This window comes from Stigmatopora nigra, chromosome 13 (assembly GCF_051989575.1).
Source record: "Stigmatopora nigra isolate UIUO_SnigA chromosome 13, RoL_Snig_1.1, whole genome shotgun sequence".
Classification (NCBI taxonomy): domain Eukaryota; kingdom Metazoa; phylum Chordata; class Actinopteri; order Syngnathiformes; family Syngnathidae; genus Stigmatopora; species Stigmatopora nigra.
In genome coordinates, this window is record NC_135520.1 from 3910648 (window position 1) to 3933902 (window position 23255).

At 41.4% G+C, this 23255-nt stretch overlaps 3 protein-coding genes across 4 annotated transcripts in view; 2 read left to right on the forward strand and 1 right to left on the reverse strand.

Moving 5' to 3' along the window:
- The first annotated feature begins 2402 nt into the window (after positions 1 to 2402).
- Positions 2403 to 10539, forward strand: pcnx4 (pecanex 4). The gene is made up of 11 exons (XM_077731509.1): positions 2403 to 2545; positions 3184 to 3971; positions 4052 to 4231; positions 4731 to 5275; positions 5350 to 5450; positions 5609 to 5731; positions 6078 to 6438; positions 6851 to 6954; positions 7767 to 8875; positions 9747 to 9933; positions 10007 to 10539. Exons 2-11 carry the CDS (start codon positions 3274 to 3276, stop codon positions 10256 to 10258), a joined length of 3660 nt encoding a protein of 1219 aa, XP_077587635.1. The 5' UTR covers positions 2403 to 2545; positions 3184 to 3273; the 3' UTR covers positions 10259 to 10539.
- dhrs7 (dehydrogenase/reductase (SDR family) member 7) lies at positions 10326 to 13384 on the reverse strand. The gene is made up of 7 exons (XM_077731510.1): positions 13148 to 13384; positions 12751 to 12903; positions 12460 to 12566; positions 12156 to 12395; positions 11731 to 11853; positions 11439 to 11654; positions 10326 to 10838 (listed from the first exon to the last, which is right to left on the reverse strand). Exons 1-7 carry the CDS (start codon positions 13275 to 13277, stop codon positions 10797 to 10799), a joined length of 1011 nt encoding a protein of 336 aa, XP_077587636.1. The 5' UTR covers positions 13278 to 13384; the 3' UTR covers positions 10326 to 10796.
- A 682-nt stretch (positions 13385 to 14066) lies between these two features.
- Positions 14067 to 23255, forward strand: part of ppm1aa (protein phosphatase, Mg2+/Mn2+ dependent, 1Aa) — a 32282-nt gene continuing 23093 nt past the window's right edge. Inside the window, exons 1-6 of one of the 2 annotated variants that reach the window (XM_077730813.1) lie at positions 14069 to 14491; positions 15288 to 16141; positions 16224 to 16341; positions 16831 to 16945; positions 17028 to 17085; positions 19908 to 21954. In XM_077730813.1, coding sequence (XP_077586939.1) covers positions 15305 to 16141; positions 16224 to 16341; positions 16831 to 16945; positions 17028 to 17085; positions 19908 to 19937 — 1158 coding nt within the window. In that variant the 5' untranslated portion in view covers positions 14069 to 14491; positions 15288 to 15304 and the 3' untranslated portion in view covers positions 19938 to 21954. Of the gene's footprint in view, positions 14492 to 15287; positions 16142 to 16223; positions 16342 to 16830; positions 16946 to 17027; positions 17086 to 19907; positions 21955 to 23255 lie in introns of those variants that run through there. The other variant, XM_077730814.1, reaches the window with a different exon arrangement.

The window sequence follows — 23255 nt, forward strand, 5'->3', positions numbered from 1 at the left end:
GATTTGGGGATTCAGCCTGGGTGCTCTAATGCATGAGGTATTACAAAGGATAATTACACATGTCATATTTGTCTAGTGCGAGTGCAGTATGGATATGTAACCCCGTATGTGTTTTAAATAGGGTGGTGTGCCAGCTGGGGATTTAGGAAATTAGACCGTGTCAAATGTTATTTTTTTAGCTCATCTGCTGCCATTGACGGCAAGAGGCGTCTTCTCCATTTGAAGGAAAGTGAAAGCCGGGGGTCCGGATCTAGCCCGCGGGCTTCTGATGTGACACCTGCACTCTACAATATGTCTCCCTTTGCATATCTGCCAGAAATTGAACATTAAAATCAAATTAGGCAAAAGAAGGTGAATAATTCATGGGTGTAGAGTGAACCCAGATGCACTACGCTCTGGATCTCCCCTTTCCTCTGTCCTGTAGGACCACGTGGTTCATGGTTAGTTTAATGGGATGGAATGTGACAGGTTCTGTTTTCATCTGCCTGATATGGAGCTGGGTTCGGGCGGGAGACGATGGAGAGGGATGGGGGGGAGCCCTCGCTGATATGATCTGGATTCATAATTAGACATGTTTGTGCTTGTCATGAATCAGTTATAGAAGATGCACTTTCCAACCCCCATCAGCACATACACACTGGCAGAAGAAAGAACACATGCTCCGTATGGGGGCCATTACTGCTGGTCCACTGATTCCCTACATTTTCTGTCTGTCTATGTGTGTGTGTGTGTGTGTGTGTGTGTGTGTGTGTGTGTGTGTGTGTGTGTGTGTGCATTCACAACACCATTAGTCCAAGACTGTGTGAATAATTGCTGAATGGACCATGTTTTCACCGCTATCTACTCAGGATCTAGTGTCGCGGGGGTTATGTTCTGGGTGACGTTACAGGCACGACGACATTGATTGACGTTTTATTTCAAAGATAACAGCAAGTGCATTTCTCAGAGCGACTTGAAACTCCATACACATTACACATTTATCAGCTTGTATTAACTTTAAATGTACTGTGCTGGGAGGTCACAATTATACCAACATCTAGCTTTGAGGAGAACTCTCAGAGGTTGCTTATCGGCAAAACAGGATTCATTTTTATTTCAGAGTGCATTTTGTGTTGTCTTGTGATTGTTTTTTTTTCCATTGGCTGTGTTTTTTTTAATGTTTTTTTTTGTTTGTAAAAAGAAGGATTCAGTTACACTCAAAAGAAAACATTTGGATGATACATTTCCCTTAAGTGCACACTCACAATGAGGAATAATTTTCAAAACTGGCATTTATCCCATGTCCATACGTAAAAATAGGTCGAGATTTAAAAAAAAGTATATGTAGTGCCCAAACGGATCATTTTTATTGTTCACAATCATTCTTACATCATAATTAAAGAAAGTGAAGTAGAAAAATACTTTCCAAAATTAATGCACAGGGGAGATTAGAGGTTACATTGCAATGCATGTCGTGCCTGACCATGTTTTTGGTTGTTAAGCATTATTTTTGCCTAAAACTAGGATTTATTCCCTCTCCGAAGATGTTGATTTAAAAAAAAAAGGTCCCCTGTGCACACTGTTTTATCCCTTTAAAGACAATGAGGAGAATAACAACAACAGTTAAATCTATTTGAACTCCAGATTATTGTTTTTCTTTGTGTTGATATTTTAGCTATTTAGTAGATCACTTCATGCTCCTTTTTTTCCGAGATGAAATCGCTTTCATTATATCAAAACATGATTGTCTTTTTTTGGCATTAAGAAGACAAAACAAGGATTAAGAGCATTAGTATTCCTAGTAGTATGTCATTTTTTTGGGGGTCAAGTAAGAGCATTATACAGTAATGTCTCCAATATCTTAATGTGCTCTCTAGATATGAAACAGTGGTTTGTTGATAAATTATTCAGTAGAAGAATACACAATTATAAATATTGAAGAGATTTATTGTGACAATCAAATCAGTCTGAAATGTTAAGTAATATATACAGTACTGTTTTTTCTTTTTAAGTGAAAAGGAAATTATTTAAAGATAGAAGACAATAATTTATATGTTCTTTTTAGAGGTTAAATTATTTAAAACAGCAATACCAGAGAATTAATTCCCATTAAGAACCTCAAAAAGATGATTTGGACAAATATATTCTAATGAAATGATTATTCAATTGAATTGGGCCATATAGGAATAGTTTTTGTTGTTGCTGTCACTCTGCTTTTTGCTTTTCCATTCACAATTAAGAGGTAGTTTTAAATGTGACGTCAATACAATGTTTTCTTTATTTTTTTCTCTTTTTTGACGTCAACAAATTCTGTGAGTTTGTTTTTTTTGTCGCCATGTGAGAGGCGGGGCTATTATGCATTTGTCCAATCAGAAAGGGGCGCTGCAACACCCTTCACACTCATTGGATCACATCCTGTGTGTGCATTATTGTCGGCGTTGCCTGGTTTTTATCACAATCGGCTAGAGGCTAACGCTACCGATTTTCTCAATTTTCTCGAGATCGTAATCACTGATCTCAAATATCACACCAAGTTTCCCTTCGGTGTTAAATTCCGGGCATCACGGTAAGTTTACAATGGAACATACAACGTTAAATCACCATATTACCGCAACGTTAGTGACTACATTCGAGCTACTGGTTACTGCTAACAAAACACGACTAGGAAAACAAAGGGAAAATAAATCAGTCCTGCATTTTTATTAAAACGTTATTGTCTTATTAATCGCTTAAAATGTTGCCTGTACACGGTAGCCTTAATGTCCCGTTGCTGTTGTTAGTGTGTTTTAGTAATTCGGTAGCTGTTGCCATACAGATTACAGCAGTTTTCCAACCTTCTTGGACCAAAAAACACGAGAAAACCGACGGCATATCACAATATCAATAATTCAATTACATTTATAATTATTAATGATTAATTACGTTGCTTCCATACATTGATCCTTTTAAAAAGAACATTAAAAAAGCAATTGAACCGAGGTGATCTAGCCAAGAAGGCAGCGCATAATAAACGTCATCAGAAAACAGGAGACATAAAAATTAAACGTACAAAGTATAACACGTCAAAGGGGCAAAATTAAATAATGAAAAAACGTATGTATTTTATCTTAGTTTTTGATTTCCAGATTGTGCAGTTAAATTCTGGAAAGTATCAATTTCATTGTACATCCATATGATACTGATCAATGCATTTCTTTATGAAAGTGGGATTCCTCGCAACCTCCGAACACGAGAACGATGAGTGGAAATGCTTCTTCAGATGAGTGGAGATGACAACCTGCCACCCTTTTGGGAATGGTCAGAATGGGGCCAGATGTGCCCCTTCTCAATGAGTACAAGCAAGAGTTCTTCTGGAAGCGCTTCCCCCAAACAGTGTTGGGGGGGCCGCGCTTCAAGTTGGGCTACTGCGCCCCGCCGTACGTCTACGTCAATCAAGCCGTACTTTTCCTGACGCCATGGCTTTTCGGGGGTGTCGGCACGCTCCTCTGCCAATTGCAGCTCCTACAGGAACTGCATGCCGCCATTCTCTCCGGCACGCTGATGTTCGTGGCGGCGGCGGGCGTGCAGGCCGTGTCGCTGTATGCCGGACGCCACAGTGGTCTGGTGGAGAGACTCGGGGCACCCAGCGCTTTAGTCGATGAAGAGGAAGTGGAGTTTACGCACTGTGTCAGCCCGGAGACGGTCCGATTCATTGCACCCGGGAAGAGATTTGGACTGAATGTTGTGATGCATACGGTACTGGCCGCGCTGCTGTGTGGTTTTGGGACATGGTATGTGCTACTTGGCAGACTGACCACTCTGTATGGCAGCATAGGTGTTTCCATTGTTGTTTTTGTCCTGAGTTGGGTGACTGTGTGCATAGCGGAATATTCCCTGATTGTAAATACAGCCACAGAGACGGCGACCTTTCAGGCCCAAGACATCTATGAGATAACTCCACTTACTCGACCTATCTACATTTTCATTTTCATTGTTGTAGACTTGTCTGACAGGTAAGGAGCTCGTGACTGACGTTTCGAGGCAACGCAATCAACTCCATGGATGACATTTTGTTGTGCTTTATGGTTACAAGGTTTTGTGGTCCAGTTCCTGAGCTCCAACATGCCAGCCAGGTTCTTCATGTGCTTTTCCTCTTCCTACCTCTGCTGTGGGCGCTGGGAATTCTACCTCCTTTGGATGCCCTGATCCTGTGGGGCATGGAGCAGGTGCTTGTGTTTGGATTGGGAGGCTCCCCCATGTCCAGTAACTTCAGGTCAGTGTTGAAATTTACTGAGAGACACCTGGCCATTGCTCACTGTGGTTGATGATCCAATCAAAACGTGAATCAACATTGCCATCTTTTATAAATTCTGTTTAAAAATGGATTTTTCATTGAATTCAAAGCAATGTTTTACCAACAAAATTGTGTCAAACATCAAAATTGCATTCATTGTAATTGTAATCCAACTTTCTCAATTTATAATGGAGGGGTCAGTGGATTCTGATGTTTGGAGCTAGTCCAGGCAACAGTACATTTCATACAGCTTTGTGCCACATGTGCAAAAAAAAATGAAGGAGTAGGAATTAGGTTGTGAGATTTTTTTCACCCTGATTCAGAATACCAAAATTGCTGTCAGGTGCTGCTGGGTTGAGAAGAAACTGTGCTTGATCCCCATTGAAACAAAAACTTGCACCCACATCGGCCCTTTTCTGGGTAAATCAACTCTCATTACTGTAATATAGCTAAGGTGTTCTTATTTCCTCTTTCACAGGTTGCTGTTGATGTTTGCAGTTTCAACCGCCGTAGCTGTGTGCAATTATTTTATCCCATCAACGCTTGGAGTTGTCCTCTTCTCCACTGCGATGGGATTCTTGCTGAGCTTGGACCTCAGCCAGTTTGGAAACCTCTGCCACACTCCAAGGCCCGACTGCAAGGAATACGGACCGCGCAGAGGGGGATCGCCGCCGCCGCCTCGTCTTTCCAATGCCTTTGGCTGGAAACTGGGTTGTAGGGAGGTGTCGCTGTATGCCAGCCTGTTGTCGGCAGCTCTTGTAGAAACGGGCCTGTTGCATCACTTCTACACGTCGGCCCAAACCCCGAGTTGGGTTGAGGGTCCCCAGGCACCTGTCGGAATCAGTCTTCTGGTCCTCTTCTCCCTCTGCTGGCTTCTCAGAGAAATCCAGGGGGCCTATGTTTGTGCTGGTTTATTCCTCAATCCACTGTATCCCAAAGGCATGTCCAGTGTGCAGACTTTCAAGCAGAAGAACAGAGTATTATTCATTGCTGGAGCTATCAGAAGAGTCCTTCTTTATCTTGGTGAGATCATATTGAAGTCCATTGTTCTCCAAAGTGTAGCTCAGCAATGAACAACAATGTTTTTGTCTTCACAGTGTCTCCGTTTGCATTGATTGCTTTCCTGTCTATGGACAAATCCATGCAGCATTTGCATGGTGTTTCTCTGAGTGTGGGATTCACTCGAGCCTTTCGGGTGGTAAGCGACGCAAAACAATCAGTCTTTTTTTTTCTATTGATTTGATAATGAGCATCGATATGTTGTTCAAAAGTAAACTGTAAAATAAAAATGATGGTTGTTTTCTTTCACTCAAAGGGAAAGTCAATAAGGTATTGATGATGCGTATTGACTTGTAGGCTTGGCAGAACTCCGAGGATGCTTTACTGCAAGTGGTTGTGGTTGTCATTGTGCGTCTAGCAGCTGAAAACGGCACACTGCCTGGCTGGGATGGCTTGGGAACAGGAATTCAGCTTCTATTGGTGAGGATGACCCATTACTCATACCCATTTATCTTCTTTAACCCTTGACAAAAAAAAGTGGAAAAACCCCTTGCGATATTCAGAGCAGTAAACTAGTCTCTCCTCAAATATTGCGACCTCACTTATGGCGAATTGACTTCTTTGTGATTTTTTTCCTCCTATTAATTATGAAAAAACATGTTTAAAAAAAGAAGTTCATAACAATAAAAAAGATCCACTAAAAACACTTCTACACCTGATTCCAGTCTTCTGAAAATGACACAATCACATTTCCTATCACCTGATCATGTGGTGACATTGTTACTACATACACATCCAGTGATGATGTTTTTTTTTTCCTCTGTAGGTTGGGCTTCTGGTGGATAGACTGACCCAGTTCCTGACCAAGTTAAAGTTCACCCTCACCGTCTTGGTGACCTCATGGACTGAGAAGAAGCAGCGGCGACAGTCGGCCGGAACCCTCCTGGCGCTCAACGCCTCGCTCTGCCCGCTGTTGTTGGCAGTGGTGACCCTGTCTGCCCTTCTCTCAGCCCCACTGCTGCCACTCTTTACACTGCCCATATTTCTGGTAGGCTTTCCCAGGCCTCAGCGTAGTTGGCCGGGCCCTGTAGGTACCGCCTGTCCCTGCCCGGACTCCATCTTCTACCAGCAAATGAGCGGGAGTCTGGCTTTGGCATTGAGGACGGCTTTTGCGAGAGGATCTCTAGGTTGGTTATGCATGCAAACAAAAAACATCCAGTAAATTATTCATTATTTTGAAAATATTTTTGCCCTTTATCACAAGAGAGTAGAAGACAAATAACATTGTATAAAAGTAATGGTTAATAATCACAGTCAAGTACTGACACTGGAGGGTGTGCACTGAGCAAGAAAGGGGTCTCCTTCTCGTGTCACTTGCCATTACAACTCAGGGGGAGGCATTCTGACATTACGTGACATTATTCTTGAGCCCCCTAAAACAAAAGCCTTTTTCAGTATCCTGCCCCCAAAGATTAATGCCAACAATCTGATGTTTATAAGAATTCAAGGGCACGCAGGGAGAAATATAGTCATTTTTGGGGGAATTATTTACATCCAAGTGAGCACGCACTAATGATTATTTGTGACTCTTGCTCACAGGTTCTTTAGCGCCGGGCTCTCACTTTCTCGGCCGCTTTCAAGACCGTATGGTTTGGATCATGATTCTGGAGAGAGGATATGGCTACTGCACCGTGAATATTAAGGTATACTTAATAATATGCCATTTTAATTAAAGGAATTAATTCCATTATACTTTATGTACCTCAGTTGCTCAAAAGGCCTTTGGTCAAAGTGAAAAATAATATAATTTTTTAAACATGGCATTTTTAGCACAATATTTTTTATAGATTTTATTAGATCCCAAGTATTCTTCTATGATTTGCCTTTTTTTTTTTGATGAAGTGACCTTGACACCTTTAGCAGGCTGTGAATTAATTTGACCATATTTTCTAAGACGACAGCAGTGTGCCTTTTAATCCAATGTGCCTTATGTATGCATCAATATTAGGTAATCATTCTATGAAATTGCCCATAGCACAGCTACATCAAGTTGACCACAAATACTATTAAGACTACTACAACACAGCCCCCTACCACTACTACTACTACTACCACCACCACTACTGCTAATGTGCCTTATATATAGAAAACATTTTAAGATGGGCTATTCCTTGAAGTACTACTAGTACGCATTCAATCTATGTAAACTGGGGGTCTGGTAGGAAATGAATATTCACCATCAATGGCAGCCAACAGGTTCAGGGACACCACAGATTATGAAAGACTTGCTCCAAGTATTAAGGTTACACTGGAAAAATATGAAATTCAAAAATTTGTAAGACAGTACACTTTGCTTGCAAGCAAAATATGTCACAAAATCAGATTTTAATACTGGATGTATGTTTATTTTAAGGATTGTAGCGACAATGCCTGCATTTGATGGGCGGAAATTGTTCAAGCTTTGGTCATCTTCCTGGAAACGTCTATTTTGAATCATGTCTGATTTATTTCTCAGGGTTTGGAGCTTCAGGAGACATCGTGCCACACGGTAGAAGCACGTAGGGTGGATGAAGTTTTCGAGGCCGCATTTGAGCGCCCAGAACGTTTGGGTTTGACACAGGGTTTGAACCTGCACTGGGCCAACGCTCTCACACCGTGCGCGGCGCTGGCCGTGCGCGTCTACTCGGACGCTCGTAATGTCCTCTCGGGCATTATCGACTCTCACGACAACCTAAGAAAGCTTCAGGACGACTTTCTGAAAGCCTTGGTCTGGTTACTTCTGCGTTACTGCGTCAAGAAGCACAAAGGCTCTACGTGGAGCTGCGTTGAAGGAGGAACGGGAATCGGAGGTCGAAAGTCCATATCTTCCCAACGGGCGCAGACAACGTGCCAGCCGGTACCTGAAGCTATCGTGGTGGAATCCATGGTGTCATCCCTCAGGATCAGGCAGGACAGCTCCAGTCTGACTTCCTTTGGCGACTGGTCGGATGAAGATGATCTTTTTGGACCTCAGACCGCCAGGCGGACAGTGGCCTTGGTGACGGCCGAGGCCCAGTCCGGACACACCTTGGCGCAGGCCGGAGGCTCTCTTCCGGGCTCTGTGGAGATGGACAGTCTGTTCGAAAACATGGCCCTCTCGGCTCTGCAGCCGTTGCAGCCTTTAGGGTTGGGCATCGGGATGCCGGCTGTCGACAAAGGTCTTAACTCGGAGATCTTCAAGGAGAGTCCCGGCTCCCTCCGGCAGCTGACCTTCAGCTGCCCTCAGTGCGAGGTGTTCAACCTACCGACGGGATGGAGGACGGCGCCGTTGCTGCCCAGCCGGCTCCTGCAGCTCAGGCCTTTGTTCCCCGAGGACTGGTTCAGGTTTGCCTTGGGCCAGTTCGGACCCGTCGTGCAGAGCGACACCTCCGAGGACATGACCAAAGCTCTGAAGGAAGACGAAACCTTGAAGGACCTCCACGCTCAGGTGGCGCTCTCGTGTCTGGTGTCGCTCGGCGCGGAATCGACATTTACCAGCCCCAGTTACATCTACAGGCTCTACTGTGGAGACGTCCCGTGGACGGAGGGCCTCGAGTGGCTCTCCTCGAGCAAAGAACTTTATCAACTCGCACTTCGGGCTTTCAGGTAAATGTCACAGTTATAACTTTAAAGTAAGCAGAGTAAGCATCCTGGAAAAGAAGAAAAATACAAACGAGTAGTACTAATAGTCAACAGAAAATAGGAGCAAGAGTCAAGAGTACCAATTTCTGCATTTTTTTTTCTTTTTTAATTCATTCATTGCCATGATTGGTTGAGTCCCACTCAATGCTAGTGAATGAATTCAAGTAGTTGTTGTTATTGATTTTCTGTTTCGGCTAAAAATGTATATATATGTCGTTAGCAAATTTTTGGCAGTTTTTCACTGAGAAAAACTCACCTGGCACATAATACTAGTGTGTTTTAGGTAGAATACCTGAAGGTGACAAAACTGTAAACACTCCTGGCTTTACTCCCAACATAGTGACTGTGAAGTCAAGCTTTAAATATGCTTTGTCATATTTAATGGTGGTAGCTCTCAAGAGACCTTCCTTTGTCTCATGAACCCAGCACTTTCTGCCTTTGTTGTCATAGACCGTTAAATGTTTTCATGTTGAGGGTTTGTTCTTTACACTTCTTATCTCCGGGCGGCCCAGTGGAGCAAGTGGTGTAGCACGCCTGCCTCACAGCTCAGGGGTGCTGGGTTCAAATCCAGGTCACCTCCACCTATGTGGAGTTTACATGTCCTCCCCAGGCCTGTATGGGTTTCCTCCGGGTACTCCGGTTTCTTCCCACATTGCAAAAACATGCATGGTAGGCTGATTGGATATTTTAAATTGCTCCTAGGTATGAGTCTGAGTGTGCATGTAATTGATTAGCTTAAATAGTAGTACTAGCATTTGAAAATCTGTAGCATTGGTTATTCTTTTTGGAATATCATGTCTTAAATTGTGCATCGTCTATCTGTGCTCTTCATCAGGTTCAGTTTCAAGCTCCTGTTCGATCAAGCCAGCCTTGGGCCTATGGAGTCCCCTGAGGAGATGTTTATTGCCTTGGAGGAATATGAAAAAGACTGGTACATCGGTTTGGTGTCCGAGAAAGGTTGGCATGACAGCGTATTGCAGGAGAAGCCTTTCCTTTTCTCTTTAGGACATGACCTCTCAATGGTTAGTTCACATAACATGATTTTCCAGTTTGACAGGACACTGGAAGTCAATTTGTGATTGTCATCATCCCTAGGGTACGTACACGGGCCGAGTGCTGTCCTTGCAAGAGCAGTTGGTACAAGTGGGTCGACTGAACGGCGAGGGGGTGCGAGGACAGTGGGCCAACCTTTCCTGGGAGCTCCTGTACGCCACCAATGACGACGAAGAGCGCTACAGCATCCAGGCGCACCCGTTTATGTTAAGGAACTTGACTGTCCAGGCAGCAGACCCACCATTAGGGTACCCCATTTACTCATCCGCACCCCTTCACTTCCCATGCCTCTGACCACAAAGGCAAGGAGAGCTATTTTTGTTCATCGTCAACATCTTACCAATGAGGACAAAAGATCAAATACATACATCATTTTGTATTTATTATTGCGCTTTGGTTTGGTACAAAAGAAGCATTGGGTTTCAAAATTGAGTCATTCATTAATGATACATGATATACACATATCCAGCACGGGTGGATTTTGGGCTAGTTTTAGTAGAAATACATTGTTTTTTAAGTTATTCATATCAAACAGTCCACCCTTCACCAGTTTTTTGTTACAACATTAAAGTGAACATCTTCCCCGTTGGCTCAAAAAGGGACACAAAATACATTTATTTTGTTAAGATATCAAGGATGTGCCTTGGGTATATCTTGCTGTATGCGTTCAGTGCAATTTTTTTTCTGTTTACACTTCACTTGTTTACAATGTTAAAAATAATAGGTCAACAATTTTGATTGTTCATAGTCTTGTATATAATGTTCCATTTTTATATGTATATAATAAAAAAATGCTTGTAATTTCAATCAAACAAGTGAATCTCAGCCACTTTTATGAGGTTTTAGGCTTGGTGAAGTAGGAAGAGTCTGCATCCTGGAGAAAAAAAGAGGGAAAAAAGGCATGAATGGCTTAACAGAAAATAGGAGTCATAGTCAATCAAAAGGTAAGTAGAATATACTGCTTGTGAATCTGAACCGTTTCAAATTGAAGCCACCAGAAATGTCGGTTAATCCAGTCAAGTGTATATTCAAGGAGAGCTAAAATTGTCATACATTTTTAATTTTAATTAAGAATTAGCAACCTCACAAGTACTGAGTTCCTCTGAATTATGATGACAGATTCTGTTCACATGAAAATTCCTCCATTCAGTCTTCAGTCACAGTACAAGGTCAGCGGTACAGACTGCAAAAGTGCACAGTAGTAGCACACTGATCCTTTTCCATCAAGGCCTTTACACTCAAGTAAGTATACAGACTACATGTGAATTTGAGATATATACACATAGAAAGAGGGGGCCGGAGGGCCATCTCCTTTGGAATGGAAGTGTTTTCAACATAAGTTGGGAAATACTACAAATATGTATGTCAACATTCACGCAAGATGTGAAAGTGGCAGCTGTGTTGGACAAAAAAGAAATAGCGTTTTCAAAAAAAAAATGACATCTATTCCCCGTATTCTTTTCATTCCACTTACCAAACCCGATTTGAAATTCTGCACTCTTTTCTTGCTCAGGTTTTTTGTGACAAACCAGGCAAACGTGGGGGCGTACTGCCATACATAGTAGAATGCCAGGAAGGGTTGTTGAGAGATCCACATTTCTTTGACACCGTTGCTAATCCCCACCAATATTAAATACACGCAGCGACTCGTGGGCATCTTGTGTCCCTGGTAACCAGCTGAAGCCACAGGCTGAAGAATGGAAGAATCAAAATATCAAGGGAAAATCATTCAATTCCTGATCCCATTTTTGTTATTATTTCACTACCTTGTGGAGATCTTCAGTGAAGGCATTTTCGGCTATGAATGATTGCACTGGCCCTGGACAAACTGTGCTGATGAGTATATTTGGATAGTCATAGAGCTCAGCGCGGAGGGAATTAAAGAAACCCTAAGAAAAAGAAAAAAGTGCATTTATGTTTAATGAACTAATTGAATTCTGTTGAACTAACTTTTCCCACTTGAAGGTACAGTAAAGGACTAAGTATGATCTGGGAGTGAAAAGAGACAAAACAACAAATACTACTGCCTAGTATTGGAGAGTGGTGGCCCAGTGGATAAGTCATCAGTTTCTTGCATCTTTGGTCGTGGGTTCAAATCCAAGTGCATGCAAGGATTTTCCCAATATTATTCGTAACTTGAGAACTCCCTGCAATCATCCAAATTTTGCATCCCAGGCCGTGCAATCGTCACCTGAAGAGCATGTTTGCTGGCAGCATACCCCGACGCCAATGGCGCCCCGGCAAGACCTAGCACGCTGCTAACAGTCACGATGCCGCCGGTGCCGCGCTGCGTCATGTGAGGCAGCACCTGCTTGGTCAGGGACACGGTTCCCAGGAAGTTAAGCTCCATTAACGCCTGGTAAACGTCCACGCTCGCGTCCAGGAATAAAGACCGCTGGCTCCGCCCACCGTTGTTAATCAAGATGTCAATCTAGAAGAGATTTGCATACTGTAAGAAGAGTGACTGGTGTATTTATCAAGAAAAAAAAACATACTTGTCCAAAGTGTTTTATTGCAGCTTGGGTTTTGGATTCATGACTTGCTCTCTCCAACAAATCCAAGGGAAGAACAAGAATGTCTTCATCATGGAGACCTGAGGACTCTGGAGGTATACGCAATTGAAATTGGAATATCAAGAAAAAAAGGTGAATGTGTAATCAAGCTCTAAAAGCAGAATGTGTTGATTTGGCTTTCCTTGAAAAGAAAAAGCTTTCTAAAACGATCTATAATTTTTCAATGAAAATAATGGAAATTTTCACAGGGGCACCCAAACCTTTTGATCTCACCTAAACATTGGCGTTTCACCCTCTTCAGCTCATCTTCGCGGCGAGCTGAGAGAATGAGGCGAGAGCCACAGCGTGCCAGCTGGTAGGCCAACTCCTCCCCAATGCCGCTGGAGGCTCCAGTGACCCAAACCACTTGACCTTTCAGCTTCACCTCTGATTGGTAAAAAAAAGCTCTGAGTCCGCGATAGCTGAACCGCGAAGTAGCGAGGGAACACGGACACGGAGTACAGGATGATACTAATAACCAAGTCAGGAAGTAGTATGTATTGCATGTAATGTTGATCAATATGGAGTCCCAAGATGATAGTGCAATAATTCTTCAAACTAACCTATTGCATAAAGATTTTTAGTTTTTTAAACCTTTTAAGTGTCAAAATCTCAAACAATTATACCTTACCTGACTTGCGTCCGAGCAGACTAGCCCTAAGCAATGTGAAATCTGCATCCGCAAAGAAGAAAAGCAGCAAGTGAATGAGCATACAAAGTAATATGAAATAGAAGAAGGCAGATCCAATACAGCAATCCATAACTAATAATCAGTCAATAATAAAGTGTAGTTTTCGAAATGTAGTATTCTGACGGAAGCCCAAGAAGTCAGTCGCAGTTTACAAAACAAACCTGCAAGATGTCGTCAGTTCCGCTGAAATAAGCAGACGAAGGAGCGTTGCCATTGAAAAAAACATGAGATCAATATGTATCACTAATATTTGATAGACGTATTTGCAGATAATTAAAAGAAAAACATTTTATTTAGATCAAGATATGGTTGGCATCCCAAAAAATGGATGCGCTCCTTGCTTACGTGTAAATTCGCCATACCTCTATTAACTACATTCTTTTAACCATCTTGTTTTTTTATTACATACATATATACACATAATACAAACAAGGACAGCAAATAAATATAATACTACCCTTTCGAGTCCAAGAAATAAAATATAATTTTAAAAAAAGAGGTGCACTACTACGCAGAAAAAAAATACATTTGACATTGGCTCTTCATTTTTCACATAAAATTCATTCAAAGAACGTTCGCTGCGACATTGCAATGTACAAGTAGTACATTCTTTTATTACTCAATTAAACTGTTTTTTGCAAATAAACAAGTTTTCATAAAATTAACCACAAAGGACAAATTACATTCAAAATGTGGAATTATGGGTCAATCAGAATAGTGCGTTTGGTTCTTTCACAAATACATTTCTCAATGTTTCCAAAAATGTACCTATCACAGGTCAAAAAAAGAAATAAATGCATAAGTGTCTCCGGTTGAGAATGACAGAAAGCGCATTTGCGCGTCCTCGCTGCGCCTCGCTCGCTCTTCGGCGTTCAGGGATGATGTCATGTTTTCGAAAGCAACCTGCAACATCCGGGTCCTCTCCGAGTGCTTCTGCTCTCCAACAGCTAAGGGTAGCTAGCAAGCTGTCAATTGGAGAGGCTGGGACGGACGTTTCAGCTTCCCCAAATCTCACGAAAATCCATACGCTAAAACATCCTAGCGGTTGCCCGCTGAGAGAATGTAACGCATCAAGGTGCTACCCGAAGAGAAAGCTCCGCTCTAAGCGCCGTTCGGCTCTTGTGTGACGATTACTCCTCTGCTAGCCTGAGCCCAGCCAGCCAAAAGGCCACTTTCGTCGCTGTCCTGAGAGCCAGCCTGCCCGGTGTCAAGATCGAGCGGCCGCCTGGAGCTTTGGTCATCGCCTGGGTGTCTGTCGCTGTCGAGCATTATTACGGACATTCGGTAAGTCATCGGACGTCTCCGATTCAACTGCAACCTGTTTAGCACCTGGTGCTAAAAGTACTTAGCGAAGGCCGATGGCTCTCCTTGCCTCGCGATATGGGAGCGTTAGCCGTTAGCATAAGTTAGCCGCGAGGGACAAGGGTCAGGGCCCGCAAGCTTGTTTATTTGCTTCCCCGTCTCAGATCCGCTTCATTGCAGACGGATCTCGCCAAACGACGACAATTCCCTAATCTCAACAGTTTCATATTTTCAATGTACACAATCGCCCGCAGTGTTGTTTGCGTAAAATGCACATAAATCGCACTTATCGCATAACTGGTCACACGTACCGCGAAATGCGTTAAGTACTTTTAACCGGCTGTGTTGGTCATCGGGAAGGTCACCCTTGGGTGAACGTTGTTTTTTCTTTCAAATCTTCATCGTAAGTTAAAGTTGGCTCAGCGGCGGTGAAATTGCGTTTCAATTTAGTGTACACTAACATTGTGCTTAATATGTAGCCAAAATATGTATACGGGCCTTCTATTTTTAGACTGCGGGATGTCTGAACGCCAAGCTGCTTGTTTTGAAGGCAACACGTTTCGTTCGTTGTTCAATTATGTTTGAATGGATTCTAAACTTCAACTAGTATTCTGTTCATAACGCATTGGTCGCCATCGACGGTTATAGACGTCCAATCTGTCTAAGCTGGGAGTGTGGCAGTGATCATTCAGAGGTCAGATAGGAGATATTGTATGAAACCTCTCTGGAATGTGGTTCTCAATTGAAATATTCAAACCTGTCACCTGGATTCCCACAGGTTTCAAGAGGGACACGATGGGGGCTTTTCTGGACAAACCAAAGATGGAAAAATACAATTCCCACGGCGAGGGTAACAGCCTGCGCTTTGGGTTAAGCAGTATGCAGGGCTGGCGGGTGGAAATGGAAGACGCGCACACGGCAGTCATCGGCTTGCCTCACGGTCTGGACCCCTGGTCGTTTTTTGCCGTTTACGACGGGCACGCCGGCTCCCAAGTGGCCAAGTACTGCTGCGAGCACCTCTTGGAGCACATCACCAGCAACTCCGACTTCCAGAGCGCTCTGCAGGAGGACACCTCGGTGGAAAGCGTGAAGAATGGCATCCGCACGGGCTTCCTGGAGATCGACGATCACATGCGAAGCATCTCGGAAAAGAAGCACGGCGTGGACCGCAGCGGGTCCACGGCGGTGGGCGTGATGATATCGCCCAGCCACGTCTACTTCATCAATTGTGGCGACTCGCGGGGACTCTTGAGCCGAGGCGGCGCCGTGCACTTCTTCACGCAGGATCACAAACCCAGCAACCCTCTGGAGAAGGAGAGGATCCTCAACGCCGGCGGCTCGGTCATGATCCAGCGAGTGAACGGCTCCTTGGCCGTGTCCAGGGCCCTGGGAGATTTCGACTACAAGTGCGTGCACGGGAAAGGTCCCACCGAGCAGCTCGTCTCTCCTGAGCCTGAAGTTTATGCAATCCAGAGATGTGAAGGGGATGATGAATTTATTATACTAGCTTGTGATGGCATCTGGGATGTCATGGCCAATGAAGAACTCTGTGACTTTGTCCGTTCGAGGCTAGAAGTCACAGATGATCTGGAAAGAGTCAGCAATGAAATTGTTGACACTTGTCTGTACAAGGTATGCCATGTCGACCTAAAGCTCGGCAGTCTGTTCTTGTAATAAAGTCTAACCCATCCTGGTTTCGTGTTTTCATCCACAGGGCAGCCGGGACAATATGAGCGTTGTTTTAATCTGTTTCCCCGGAGCACCAAAAGTTTCTCCGGAAGCAGTTAAACGGGAAGCTGAGCTGGATAAGTATCTGGAGTCAAGAGTAGAAGGTAGGTACAAGAAACCTGTTACTCAATTACTAAGGATCAGAAAATGTTACAGTGGTTGAAAAACTCTTAAATTTGCTCATTTTGTAATCACATTAAACTCAACAATGCTTCTTGGTATTTTTTGCTTATCGTTTTTAAATGAAATTCTACAAACTGTGAACACTGTACATTGCTTTCATATTGCACAAAACCTTTAGTGTAAATCTGTATGGGCCACACTGGATACAATTATTATTATTTTTTTTACAAAAAGAAAAGTCTTATCTTAGGATAAAGCTTTTCTACAAAACTATCTGCATCAGATGGGACCTTGCTCCATAAAGTAAACTGCACCAAAAAAGTAAAAAAAAAAAAAAATAATAATAATAATCCAGTAAAAAAAAAAAAAAATTAAAAAAAATCAGGCACACAGATTTCTCACTTGAAGCCATGTTTACATTGCACCTGCCTCTCTTTTTAAGAAGCTTACATTTGTTTGTTTTCCAATAGACATCCTTAAAACACAGGGAGATGAAGAAGGCATACCAGAATTGGTCCACGTTATGCGGACACTAGCATCAGAGAGCATCCCAAACCTCCCTCCCGGTGGAGAATTGGCAAGCAAGTACGTGACCTTTTTTAATGCTGGTCGTCAAAATTATTGTTTGCTTTGACATTCTTAAGAAGCTATCCTTTTCTCTACCCAGACGGAGTGTTATCGAAGCGGTATACAACAAACTCAACCCCTACCGAAGCGATGACACGGTAAGTATCTAAGTTTGTACCCCATCAAAAACTTCTAGAACTTCTTGAAGTTTTGTTGTGGTTGAAGTACGCATGCTTTTTGACAAGTATCTTTACACTTTAACCAACCTGAGCATGTTAGGTAACGCAATCAGTGTTTTGACAGTATCTGTCCGTTTCTTTTTTTATGAATGACCACTGAATATTTGATGTATATACTATGTTTATGCGCATATATTTACTTTGCAAAGCAGTATGCAATAGGGCTATAATCCTGGTACTTTGAAGGCCATACAATCACTATCCTGCGACAATGGTTAACTTGGAACAATGATTTACTTGGATTAATTTGGTCTTCTACTTGCATCAAATTGACATTACAATCTGTACAGAACATTTAGAATCATATTAACATATGTGGAAGTTAGGACATATTCTAAAAAGAAATAAGACAAGTTATCATTCTAAAAGTTTTTGCACTATTATGCTTTTTAACTTCTCCAACTTGGTTGAAAAGTTCTTTTTTTTTGGAAGAGGGAATATAAATATGCATACCCAAAAACACACAGTCACAAGTTTTCAGAACAAAGTTTCAGATGAAAGATCCTTTTTTAAGAATATGAAAATGAGATCGTACGGTTACATAAGTGGGAATGTGGCACTTCACTTATCACATTGAAACCCATATTAAGTGTTTCTCAGGACACACCCACTACCATTTCAGCGAATCTGATTCACTAAGACGTGGTGGGCAAAGTACGGCATATTTGCTAAGGTCGCTAAATGTGAGTGAGTCAATGTATTCATATTCATATCGTATTTGCAGTGTTAGTAATTTGGTGACATATTGGCTGTACTGTATTGGGTGGCTTTTCTGACCCCTTTAGTGTTGGTTTTATTTTTTTTTGTAGTGAGCAAAAATGTTCTTAAGCAAGATCCTTATTTCTTGCACAGTCAAGGGAAGACCACCATTGTGATTTTCCCTTCATATGCATTGCATAGGCGATGAACAATTTATTGAACGTAAGTCTAGTGTGGAATACAGGAAATCTTTGCCTCTTTATATATCACCTCTATCAATAATATCATATTTATCAGATTGGGAGTCCCGATTAGGAACGGCTGTTATAATTTTTTGAATATTTAAGAAATATGGAAAAAATAGTGCTTATTGTTTTTTTGGTGAATTTTGATCATTTGATTAATAATAATGTGTTAATACACAATGTCAAAACGTCGTTAGAATTGTGTTGTGATCAAATTTGGTCATTCTTTTGCTTTGTATGGATGGCACTAGCATAATTACTGATAGGTTCCATATAAAGACTGATTGTCAATGGTGAAATCAAGTCATATTGTTTACAATTTGCAGACTTTGTCCCTATGTCATGGAGATGCATATCCTTACAGCTGAAAGCACTTTATGCCACATTTGTTTCTAGTTTAGAAGATTGAGGAAAACATAATAGAATATATATGGAACATTCTTGTCAATTTTTATGTCAGATTTAAAAGGATCACCCCTTCAAAGCTAAATGTAATGTACCAGGGAAAATCTGTCAAATGCTTTGAAATCCACAGTTAAAAAGCATTGTGTAATAACTCTAGGGATAGTAGTGTGTGTCGTGTGCATAAATCAGTTGATCTCTACATTTGTTTGCTCTAGAGGGCAAGTCATTTGTTAGAAAGTGGACTTTTTGGAACTTTGGTTTTTCATCTAATTTGAAGAAACTGGTCCCTTTGAGGTCCTTACTCGGTTTGATATACAAAACAAATGAGAAGTGCAAGGTGCACTGCTATCTCCAAGGTTTTAATTTTCATAGAGACTTTCAAGGCTTGAAACATAAAGAGATGAGCTGGTTTCTAAAGCTGAGCGGATTGATTGCCTGGCCCTGACTTGGCTTTCAGAAATCATGCCCAGAAAAATCATTTTGGTCTGATATACCTTTGGTTCTAATTTTGCTGCTCCCATGGTGTCATCTTGCTTTTAGAGAAAAAGATTTTAATCAGCACATGCAACCTTTTCGGCAATTACATTTTGTGATAAGTTAGTCAAAGGACACAAGCATTTAAGGTCAATTTCAAGTAACTTCAAGTAAATTGTCGGATTTTACACTTAAAACATATACTGAAACAAAATTCTTCTCAGGCCAGGTGCTGTAAAAGACTAAAAGTTAATATTAACATTGACTCCCTCAACATCTAATTGCTGGATATTCCACTACATTCCTTTAACTGAGGATTCAACAAATGAAATTCTCTTGCCATGTATACTTTTGGTTTATTTTGAAAAAATAATTCTGGGGAAAAAATAATATTGTAGTACACGATCAACCCATGGTGACATGGTTGAATTATTAAAAATTATTTTTGTATTATCTCAAGTGCAATTGACAATGATGACGAAAAACTCTTTAAATTAGTTTATCACTACTAGACGTCCGATCCATTTGAAGTGAAGTGAACATTTGTTCATTCACTATTGCCGTCAACCTCGTCTTAGAAGTGTTTACAGGCATCCCTCGAATATCGCAAATTCACTTCTTGGCGATTTTTTTTCTGCTATTAATTATTCAAAAACATTTTCATGTTCATAAAAATAGGAAAATCCATGCTGAAACTCCTAAGCAAAAAGAAAAAAAGGTAGTTACAATAAGGGTTGCCATTTTCGATTTTCGCGGCCATGTCTGGTTTACATGAACCGCGATTTTCGAGGGATTACTGTATTTCATTTCGAGATGTATTTTTCTGTAGATTAGCCATTATTAGGCAATCATATGAATAGTGATGGAGTTTGAGCTGGAGTCTGAAGGGTGTTGTCGTTGCTCTCCTCTCTTGTTAAGGACTCAGCGTCCACAGATGACATATGGTAACGGCGTCGTACCACTAACACAACATAGCGTTTACAAACCACCATCCTCTCAAGACCCACAGCAGCTCGGCCCAGCTCAGAAGTCTGTCTTGCCGCCACCCTGAGCTTTTGGTTTCTAAGAAGGGAATTTCATGGGAGCAGGAAGAAGAAGAGGAGTTTCATGCACACAAACGTGGAGCTAATGCAGCACCAGTCCACTCTGGAGTTCAGGACCCCCCCAACCCTCCCTACCACCTCACTCCCCTAGCCAGCGTCGTGTGTCTCCCCTTTGTGTTCTCCTATCCCAAAATTCTTCCCTCTAAATTCAAGCATAACAAGTGAGTCCACATGGCTTTCTTAACCCGTTTTTTTTCTATTTTGGTTCATAATTAGCTTACTTAGTAGATTTTTTTTTTGCTGTTGTTGCTGTAATTAATTTGATTCACATTTCCTTGTGTTTGTATATTTCTGTTTTTGTGAAGTGCAATTGTCTTGTACAAACAGCCTGTATTTAATGCAGCTTGATTAAGTTAAAAGAAAAAAAAACAAAGAAAAAAAGAAAATGAAAAAGAGAACCTTTTTATGCACTATCTGCCTTTTCCCCCCCTGCTCTGCTCTCCCGGAATTTGAACCCATTTCTACATAGTGATTAATAGCGCTTGTCCTCCAGGCACAATGCCTTTTGATGCTTTTCCTTTTCCTCGCTCCTCAGTTAGTCTATGCTCCTTTAAGAAACGGGTAAATTGTATAGTTGACAGCACAGTAAGCTCTGTATATCCACCATTTACACCCTGGTTATCCCCTCCAACCCATGTGCTTTTAAAAAAAAAAGTATTTTATTTTTGTACGTGGTTTTCTGTACATGCTCCAATAATTACAGCATAGTGTCATTTTTGAAGAAATCCACCTGTCTTGACTGTCTGCTTGTGTGTACGTGTGTGCGTCACCATTGTTTTCGCCACACGCGTGACACACGCCAGGCTGCTTTTTCCCTTTTTGTTAAGGGAATTACAAAAATATAATCTGCCCTTTCAATATCACATTCAAAATTATTGAATGTGAGTGCATGATCATCCGTAGACTCTTTGACCTTTGGTTTGCAAATCCAAGGACACAAAGTTGGTGGTCTTTCTTTCCCAAGACTACTGTTTTTGTTTTAAAATCTATTTTTTTCAGCTTTACGTCAGCCCTATGTGCGTGTGTGTGTGTGTACGCAGATTTATTGTTAACTTTCCATCTTTTGTGGCACAACATCCCACCTTTTTTTATAGCTTATTCACTGCCATTGGCGGCAATAGACGTCAAGTTCATTTAAAGTGGCTGGCATTGAATGATCTTATTAAAGAGCCATTGACAAAAATAGAGGTCGAATCCATTTTGACTTTCTGTGGCTACCATGGAGAGTTCATTTACTAATTTCAATTTAGCAGTTATAACAGTTAGAAAGTTGTTGATGTGTGATATACCAAAGTTACTGTAAGGTCAATGTCAAACTTTTTCCAGAGTAGATCTGGTTCGTCTATCCAAGTTAATGGCAGCCAGTGATTTAATGGGGGACTTTTTTTTTTTTTTTTTGCTGTGGAAATTTTTGCTTACTTCACACAAGAGGAAAAACACTTTATTTTCATCTTGTAAGGACTAGGCTGGTCGGTCCCCCTCCCTCCAACAACATTGATTTGGTGTATGATATATGAAATGGTAAATTGGACTGATGCTGAATACTTGAGCACTGACTGGTTTCCAGTGTGACACTATAGGATCAACTGTTGGCTCAAACACTTTAAAGGCCTTTATTTTATTAGGTTGTTGTGAGGGGAGGTGGGGAAGGGTGTGGGGGGGCATTCTTACCAAGAACAAATCCGCTGAATTTAGAGTTGTCTTGGTTGTGCACAGCGCCATTTATCATTCTCTTCTTGTTTTGGGGGTTTTGATGCGCGTCTAAACCGACACAAACCAACCAGGTCTCAGTCCAGTTTGCTGCTAGCGCCAATGATTTGTGTCTTCACCTCATGTAACCCCACCGAGACCCCCATCCCACCCCCTCCTCTCTTCTTCATTAGAGATCTGTATCCCCTCACAAGGCAGATACTCCCCCCCCCCCCTCCTTAAAGGTTGTTCTTTATCCATTTTCTGATATTTTATGGTCTAAAATTGCGTTGTGGAAATAATGTATGTATATATTTTTGGCTTTAACATTCAAGGAATAAATATGTTGTTTGAGTTAGATTTTCTTTTATTTTCAACATGGACAAATTTGTCTTTGTCTTGAGGCCCCTCTTTTTTTTGTGTGGAAAAACTACTATTGAAATCCTTTCCTGCAGTTTTTGAATCGTTCCAATGTAACCATAATAAGATATTAAAGAAATGTTGGTGTTAAAATGACAATCCTAAAAGTCAAGTCTTGGGCCCTAAATTCTTTGACTCAAGAGTCACCTGCTGTAAAGGCAAAAATGATGGAAATCTCTTATTTTTATTATTATTATTTTTTTAACCACTGCTGGTGCTGTGCCGTCTATGTTGAAGCAGCTACTTCGCTTAGCATCACATGCAAATATATAAACTAACGCACAGGGTACAACTCAAAAGGTGCCACAACACCAAAGTAATCTAAGCTATTGTGGTTGTTTAATTTGTGTGATTGAAGTGAATGCCTGAAAATGGCATGAACTCAATTTGTTGCCATTGATACACTGTTTAGAAGGAAAAAAATGTCACAACTCTAAATGTCAATTCAAGTTCACTTCAATTTTCTAGTTTTGATGCAAAAAAAATCAACTTATTGCCAAGCACTTAATATTTTAACTTAACTAGATTTCTTTTAACTCATAGGCTGCCATTGACGTGTCATTCATTTCTACTGGGACGACTGATTGAATGTGCTTCTTTTAGTGCCATTGACGGTATTATTTGACATCCAATGCATTTTGACTGGAAGTGAAAGGTCACTGCCGGGCTCTTTTCCCCCCCCAGTCAAATCGGATTGTAGTCTGGTGCCATCCGAGTTAATAAATATACTGAACTCAACACCATAACACAACTAATTTTGGAAATTTATCTGTGTTAACCTGATCAATTTAGTCACGTATTGTAAAGAAAACTCAAAACTGGAGTCGTGCCAACTTGAAAGCTTAAATTAGCCTCATTTTTGGGCCAATTTGATTTTTTACGGTGTAGCACTTAACGTCAATGGCAGTCGATGACAGACTGAAAAAAAACATGATATACAAGACCTAACAGTGGAGCATTATCTTGATAACATGTGTGTGTGTGTTTGGGTGGGGTGGGTGTTTGTAAGGTTTTTTTTAATCAAAACTGAATAAAACACAATCATGACTGTGTT

What these genes read in the sequence shown, in the direction of transcription:
- dhrs7 (XM_077731510.1), bottom strand. Translation starts at nt 13,277, where the DNA reads ATGGATTGCTGTATTGGATCTGCCTTCTTCTATTTCATATTACTTTGT. An exon ending in GGTGAAACGCCAATGTTTAG is followed by an intron (nt 12,567 to 12,750) that starts GTGAGATCAAAA and finishes GTATACCTCCAG; the next exon opens with AGTCCTCAGGTCTCCATGAT. An exon ending in CAATAAAACACTTTGGACAA is followed by an intron (nt 12,396 to 12,459) that starts GTATGTTTTTTT and finishes AATCTCTTCTAG; the next exon opens with ATTGACATCTTGATTAACAA.
- pcnx4 (XM_077731509.1), top strand. Translation starts at nt 3,274, where the DNA reads ATGGTCAGAATGGGGCCAGATGTGCCCCTTCTCAATGAGTACAAGCAA. An exon ending in AAGAGTCCTTCTTTATCTTG is followed by an intron (nt 5,276 to 5,349) that starts GTGAGATCATAT and finishes TTGTCTTCACAG; the next exon opens with TGTCTCCGTTTGCATTGATT. An exon ending in TAGGACATGACCTCTCAATG is followed by an intron (nt 9,934 to 10,006) that starts GTTAGTTCACAT and finishes CATCATCCCTAG; the next exon opens with GGTACGTACACGGGCCGAGT.